A 7,693-nucleotide genomic window follows, 5' to 3' on the forward strand; every position below is an offset into this window, starting at 1 on the left:
CCGTCAGGCTCTTTGTTATTTTATAAGTTTCATTGTAGAGATCTCTCTCTTGGCTCTCACCTGGTTATGTTTATTCCAAAGTCATTCATTCATTCATTCATTTGACACCTAAGCATTCTTAAGTTTTTGATGTGAGTGATCCCCCCTTTGGTTACTGCTTGGTAATTGGGAAGCATAAGAAGGACTGTCTGGTGCTGGAGCTGAGAGGCTGGGCACTCCAAGTCCAGAGCCTACACCCCAACCTCATTCCTGCTGCACTCCCTGGGCTCAGCTCCTTGACTGCTGGCTTGCTTAGGTTTCCACCCTGCAACTCATATAGAGCAGTTGCCATGAGGCTGACACGGGCAGAGGGAGACTCAGACCCCACAGTCCAGGGTCCCGGTACAGCAGCTCCCGAAGTGCCCCGTGGTGAGAGCAGTCCACTGTGTTCCCCTCCAGCTCTCATCCGCTTCCATTGCAAGGCTCACGGTCTGTCACCAGCTGTCTCTTCAGCCCAGTTTTTGCTTACAAGACACGTTCAAAATCTACACTACACACCATCTCAAGACTGACAGGGCTTGCTGATATGGTGGGCTTTCCCTAGAAGACAGTCTTCAGGAAGAACCAGAACTGCCCCCTCCACACATGAAAGCACTTGATGAAATTATCATGGGTTTTCTCATGGTGTCTTCTGGAAAAGGAAGTGTTGAGAATGTATATTCCTTTCTCTTTGGCACTTGACGACTGATATATTTGTGGTTCCATCAGTGTAGGGAAGTGAGTGGTCTCTCAGGAAGGCACAACACTCTTCTTCACCCCCCGCCCTTCCCTTTGGGGAGAGACTCAATGGAAGACCAGCCGGGAAGTAGTACACAGCTGTAATCTCAGCGTTTGGGAGACTGAGGCAGGAAGATCTCCAGTTCAGTGGCAGCCTAGAATACATACAGGCAATCATGACATAGTAACTCGTGGGCGGTACTGTCACAAGCCAGGAGACCATGGTAATTCTGCATCTCTGGTCACATATTGCCCAGAGATTGGACTAGATAGCGTCTTGATTTCCTTCGAGCTCTCTATTCCAAATGTGGACCCAGGCTGAATTTTCTGACCAGTGAGCACAGTCCCAGGCATTCTTGACCAAAGATGTCCCCTCTCTCTGCAGGTGTTCTGGCCATCCTCATCCCACGCCTGGACCTGGTCATCTCCCTAGTGGGCTCCTTGAGCAGCAGCGCCCTGGCCCTCATCATCCCGCCCCTGCTGGAGGTGACCACCTACTACGGGGAGGGCTTGAGCCCCCTGACCATCATCAAGGATGCCCTCATCAGCATCCTGGGCTTTGTGGGCTTCGTGGTGGGGACCTACCAGTCTCTGTTTGAGCTGATCCAGCCAAGCCAAGTCGACATCTCTACCAATTTGACCAGTGCCTTCATATAAGGATCTGGGTGTGTTCCCTGCACCTGCCCAGCCCCGCCCGTATGTGTCTCCCGATAGTGTCCCCACAGCCTCAGGTATGGCTCAGCCTCTGCAGAAAGGGCAGGACTGCTGCCTGGGCGCCCCTCCACCGGGCATTGGACCCTTGGGTACCCTGAGCTAGGCGAGACTGAGTTTGTGGGGAAGGTGGGGTTCAGTCACTCCACGGGTGACGGCACGGTCACTGCTTTCCTTCATCATGCCTCCTCCCCCAGCACCGGCCCCCCTCATCTGCCCCGCCACACCTAAATTATTCCCATAGCACAGCTCACTTTATTTAAAAGGTAGAGTCCTGCTCCTGACGTCTCCTCCTTTCCAGGGCCCGGTCTAGAGGAAATAAGGGGGGACTCTTAGGTTTTACAGAGTCAGGCCTCTCTCTCATCAGGCTCCCAAATGCTGTACCTCACCCTTCCACCCCAGCTGAGTCCCGAGAGGCTCTGGCCCTCCGAACCCGCAGGCCACCCCGCCTCCTCTCTCATTTCCTGTGTAGGTCACAATACTGCCCTCTTGATTCCTGTAGCTCTTAAAGATAATGAGATGCTGCTCAGATTGGAGGTATTTATAATTTATTTAAGCTTAGGTTTTTGGGATCTGAGTTCAGACCTGGCATCAGATCAGACATGGTGGGTTACTTCTCCTTCAGCAGCTTGCACTTGGCTTCTCCTGCCACACAGAAACCTCCCCGGGGACCACGGTATATGTCCTCCACCCTCTTGGCTAAGTGGCCTAGGGGTCATTCTTTTTGTTTGTTTGTTTTGTTTTGTTTTTGTTTTTTGAGACGGGGTCTCATGTCACCAAAGTTGGCTTTGAACTTGCTATGTCAAGGATGACCTTGAACTCTTGGTCCTCCTGCCTCTGCCTCAAGTATTGAGATTCCTAGCATGAGCTGCCACACCCAGCTGGCTCAGAGACCTTACGCAGACCATGTGGGCATGCACTCTGCGTGCGCAGACTTCCATTGATGAGACTGAATCCGTATGGGCATTCGGAAGTACTTGTGGTATGCTGGCTGAGGCAGGGGTGTGGGTTCTGACTTCCTCTTCCTAGACACTACGCACAAGGGTCATTGTTTACAGTTCCTGGGGAGAGGGCAGAAGCCCCGCCTTGTCCCAGGCTGCCTGTGTATCCTGGGCTACCAAGGAACCACTAAACACTAACTGACCTGTATCCTCCCCCATCAGACCTCCCGTAGAGTCACATGGCTTCTAGGTCAGTCACCTCGGGGTGGACCTTTGAGGCAGCTAAGAAAGTCGGTGGCTCGCCACTGCTTCCCTCTTGGTATAAGAAGGATTTTTCAAAGGACAGTTCATGTAGCTCCCTCATCTTGTAGAGTTGTGCTCTGCGTGTGATAAGGCTGCGCACACACGTGTGCATGCACACATACATACACGACAGAGTGCTTTATGTCTCCTCCACCCCGGTTACCAGGCTCATTCTTACCTAGAGATAGGATTTGCCTTGAACCTCAGTTTAGAGAAAGGAGTAAGAATTTAGCAGGGTCTTGTTTTTGTGTTTTGTGTTTCACGGAAGCTAGAAGCACCGTGGCCCAACCTTGCAGCTAAGTCTTTTCCCTCTCTTCTGTCCGGAGCCTGCCGAGTGACTTCCAGGGCAAGGGATGGGAAGGGTGGCCTCTGGCGTACAGCAGCAGCGATCCTCTGGTCAAAGCAGCGATGCTGGGAGGAGGCACGGCTGTCGTGCTGACCCTTAGTCCCCCTCCCTCCCGCCACCCCAGAGCAGCGCTTTTTACCTTCTCCGCTCAGTAGCGTCTCCACGGGTGCTTGCTTCTGTGGCCAGGTGCCAGCTGGGCTTCACAGACACCTTGTTTTCTGAAGTCTTAGGCTGAAAAAATGACCAAAGTAGGTTCAGACACTGACCTGCTATCTCTGAGCTTGGGTTCCAGTAACCCAACTGTGGGCCAGACTCTCTCCTTGAGGCCACCCGAGCATGGCTTCCTGGTTGGAGGGACAGTGTATTCAGAATTGTTAGCGGCACCCCTACCCAGGTGGCTCTGGAAGTCAAGACCTAACGCACAAGGCCAGCTGTCTCTTCAGGGCCCCTAGCCTGAGACTGTGTGGAGTGCCTTCGTTAGCATTAGGCCAGGGGCAGCTTCCTTGGGGTGACCTCTTGCTATGCTCCTGGGGCACTGGCAGTGTGGTGGCTTGACTCTTTCTGGAAGATCAGGGCCTTTCTGGATGGACACCAGGCAGCTGCTAAGCATATAGTTATAGGTATATATATAGGTAGAAGAGGAAGCGGGTCCTCTGCTGCACACAGCCTAAGGGCTCACAGGAGCCTTGAGTCAGGGCCCTCCTGGTCTCTCCTGCTCTCAGTTGGAAGCCAGATGGCCCCTGGTGAGAAAACACTCAGATAAATGGAAGCTTGCTCAGATCAACAGGCAAGGCTTTGTGAAGAGTACGCCTTCCTCCAGATGCCCCAAGGGCAGACAGGCTGCCTGATCCTTGCCAGCCTGCTGCTTTGCCTGTACCCGCAGTTCAGAGACCCGTTATCCCAGACTTGAATGTGAGCACTTGCTGGGGAGAGTGTGATCCAAGCTGTGCAGCTCACCCTGCCCTTATCAGTGGCATCTTTTGCAAGGTGCTGTGGTCTGGGTCAGGAGGGGTATGGGTTAGCTTAGCCCCGCCCACCTGACCTCTCTAGCCACACCTCTGGGCGGGTGCTCACTGTCTGCTGTTCACCCTTGGAAGACATGATTTAGGTGTGATCAGTGGTCTGAAGACAGATCCCAGAGCCTGTCTTTAGACTTTTTCATCCTCAGATTTCTCCCTGTCTTCGGTGTCATGCCTTGGGACACTACTGTTTCACCTGATCCTCAGGAAGGTACTGAGCTCTGGTCATGTTTACAGCATTCTCTGTCCTCTGTGTATGTCTAGGACTCTGGATGTGGGTTTGCTTTCTCTACTGGCCAGCCCCAGCCACCACTCCCATTGGGACACTGAGACTTGCTGAGACCTGATACGGGAACCAGACAGAGTGGTGGGACATGGCCGCCAGGAGGGTGGCGCCAAGTCGACTTTAGAATTTCATTTTCTAAAGCACATTACAAATCAGAGACCATTAAGGGAGAGCAAGCCGTCTGGCTCGGCTTTGAAACTGTGGTCAATACTTGAAGGCACTTTAGTCCCATGGTCGCGCCAGCTTCTGCCTGGTTGGTTTTTCCTTTTCCATGTAGCCTGAGTCATTCCCTGGTCAGAGACATTAACCCGTGCTCATAGGCAGTTATCAGAAAAAAGAAAGTGGAAAATGAGGCTGGAAGGTGCCTGGTATTTGCCTGTTCTTTGGTTTAAATCAAGGTGATGTTGAAGAAGCTGTTTTCTTTCTTTCTTTTTTTTTTTTTAAAGGAATAATAAAATCCTGTGTCTGTATTGTAAACTGCCAGTGGATGTGCGAATCAAGGAACAAGAGAATTGCCATACAGAGAGTCTTAATGGCCAGACAGCACTATGTGTTGTGTGCCTACTTGTGTGTGATTTCAGTAGGGTAAGCGTATGCATGGGGGGCATGCCGGAGCATCTAGGTCTCAGTTGGGTTGAGCACATGGATCTTGTGTTAAATTTCCACTTCAATAAATGAATTTTATTTTTTATTTTTGAGAGATTGTAATCTGTGTCTTTGTTTTCATACTTAAAAAAAAAAAAGTATCCTCAGGGTAGGACCGTCTGTTGAAGGGAGAAAGGAACTAGGGATTTTATTCTGTTAAACAGTCCTGCTTCCTTAAACCACCGCAGCGTTCCCCTGAGATCCCGGGGAAGCATTTCCAATGCCCTTTGCATATTTCAGTGGGTAGTTTTAGGCGTCAACTTGGTTTTCAGTCAAATAGGGGCCTAGGGGTTTGCAAATGTTAACATTTATAGCAGTTGACTAAGTGAAGATGGCCCTTGCTAATGTGGGTAGCTTCATCTCATCTGAAAGTTCTTGAGCTGTGGCTTCCCTGAGAAGGAACTGTGTCTCTAGACCACAGTGCCAGCTTCTGAGCTTCCACGCTGGGCCGAGGCCAGCCCACCCTGTCAGCCATGGCTAAGCTAGTTCTTTGAAATTTGTTTTTATGCATGCACATATATCTATACACACGAAGAGTTTGCTTACACTAACGGGGTGGCTACTAATTCCCATCGCATGTGTACCCCGTCACTGATGGTGCTTGGCTGGCGCATGGCTCTGTGTGTGCACATATACTGAGTCAACCCAAAGTCCCCAAGACTCAGTCTTTACAGGCCACCAGCTGGCACAAGGAACTGTAACAGCGGGTTTTGGTACCAGAATTCAAGCACTTCTCAAGGTACCCGCCCCTTCTCTTTGCTTACAGCCTGGGGGCGGGGACGGTTGTGAGTGATTGTTGTGAGGGTAAAGGGAATATCACGAACAGATGAAAGGTTTAGAAAATGAATTCGGGAATATTAGTTGTAGGAAGTCAAAGCACTTGTTTCCATGCTCCACATCAAGATGTCATCCATGCCTAATGGCCGTAATCCGCACCCCCAGATCTCCAGGTCCCTCAAGGCAAGCCGGTGCTCTGATGGAGTCATACGTGTGTGACAGTGCACTGACTCTGGTTTTCTAGGTAGACAGCTCCTCCTTTGTAGATGCGCTTGGAGACTGGGAACCTCAAATGGTACACTTTCCTAGACCACGGCCATTGTCTCCCTCACCTTTCTAAAAATAAAAATAAAAAAGAATGGATTCTAATCTACATTTAGAAAAATTTGCCTGGTTTTCAGTGTACAACTTGATGAGTTGAGACCATCTCAATAAAAATGTAGAACATTGCCTTGATCTTAAATGCTTATTTGTTTGTTTATTTATTTATTTATTTATTTATTTATTTATTTATTTATTGTGTATGTGGGGTGTGTGTGTGTGTGTGTGTGTGTACACACGCACATGCGTGCAAGTATGAACATCTGGATGTTGGGCATCCTGCTGACTCCCTGGAGACAGGATTTCTCACTGAACCTGGAGCTAGGCTGGCAGCCAGCCAAACCCAGGGACCCTCAAGTCTCTGCCTTTATGATGCTGTGGGGTTAAAAAAAGCATGTAGATGGTTACCTCAGGTTTTTATGTGGGTTCTGGGGATCTGAACTCAGGTCCTCATGTTTCTGCAGCAAGCATTCTTACCCCCTGAGCTATTTCCCCAGATCTAGCATTTTATAATCTCCCCACTCCCCATAACAGTCTGCCCTTGACCTGTGGCTGTGAGGACTACACAGAGGCTGCCTTTTTTTGGCAGTCAACAGTTTTCTATATAGCATCATATTTAATACTCAGAGCCAGTATAAGAAACTTCGGGTCATATGTCCTTTGCAAACAGAAACATTAAGAAGTTTAAAAAACTTACTCAAGATCCGTATCTTCTAACTAACTTCTAACAGGTTTCTTACCTCATGTCTTTGCCCCCGAGATCCATGGCTCCTGCCTCCTGCTCTCATCCCTTCTCGTCCTGCCCTCCTCCAGTGTGCACAGAGAAGCCTCCCTACACCCCTAGACCTGCTGGGTACCTAGGCCACCCACACTGTGCTCTGATCCCAGCCTGCTCTGTTCACACCACCTCATTAGTCCCCCATTGTCATCTGTGAGAGTGACCCTGCTGTCCATACCCTCAGCCCCTGGGCCTCACACTATTTCCTTCTGACCGAGCTGGCTACCCTCGTCTATGCCTAACACACAGACCAGATGGCGGCTTGTGTCTGGAATCTCCCCTGGCTAATTTGGTGGGAATTTATGGCTCCTTCCTCAGCTATGTGCTGTTATCTGGTTAACCTTATACTTACCTGTGCTAGGGAGATGTGGCTCCATCAACCTTTCATAGTCTGTGGGTACCTCAGCTGGAGATTCAACCAACTCAACACAGGAGATACTAGGAGAAGCTACTCTTAATATTGAGCATGTGCAGATTTCGTGGTCCCCACACCTCTCATCCACATGATCTTAGATATGAGAAACAATCTAGAGAGGGTGTACAGTATGTAGGAAGACCTGTGTAGGCTACAGGCAAACAGGGCACTGTTTTATACAAGGGGCTGAAGCTTCCTGAGTTTGGTATCCTTGGTGGGCCCTAGAACCAATATCCCACGGTAACGAGGGTCTCTGCACTTGGCCCCTTTCCTAACTCCTAAACTGCTGAGAACATTGACTGAGACCTGCCTCCTCTCCTCCTCGTATGCCCTAGGGGTAAGCCTGTCTCTGCATTTGTTGGGGACTCTGTGTAACCTATAGTGAGTGGTGTCCT

The 7,693-nt window shown here is 50.1% G+C and overlaps 1 protein-coding gene across 5 annotated transcripts in view; it reads left to right on the forward strand.

Moving 5' to 3' along the window:
- The window catches only part of LOC114700410 (proton-coupled amino acid transporter 1), a 42,977-nt gene extending 37,915 nt beyond the window's left edge, over nucleotides 1-5,062 (forward strand). For 4 of the 5 annotated variants that reach the window (XM_037201524.1, XM_037201525.1, XM_028880038.2 and 1 more), the window contains one exon: nucleotides 1,142-2,769. In XM_037201524.1, coding sequence (XP_037057419.1) covers nucleotides 1,142-1,413 — 272 coding nt within the window. In that variant the 3' untranslated portion in view covers nucleotides 1,414-2,769. Of the gene's footprint in view, nucleotides 1-1,141; nucleotides 2,770-4,808 lie in introns of those variants that run through there. The other variant, XM_037201526.1, reaches the window with a different exon arrangement.
- Nucleotides 5,063-7,693: the final 2,631 nt, after the last annotated feature.

Source organism: Peromyscus leucopus, chromosome 8b (assembly GCF_004664715.2).
Source record: "Peromyscus leucopus breed LL Stock chromosome 8b, UCI_PerLeu_2.1, whole genome shotgun sequence".
NCBI classification, from domain to species: Eukaryota; Metazoa; Chordata; class Mammalia; order Rodentia; family Cricetidae; genus Peromyscus; species Peromyscus leucopus.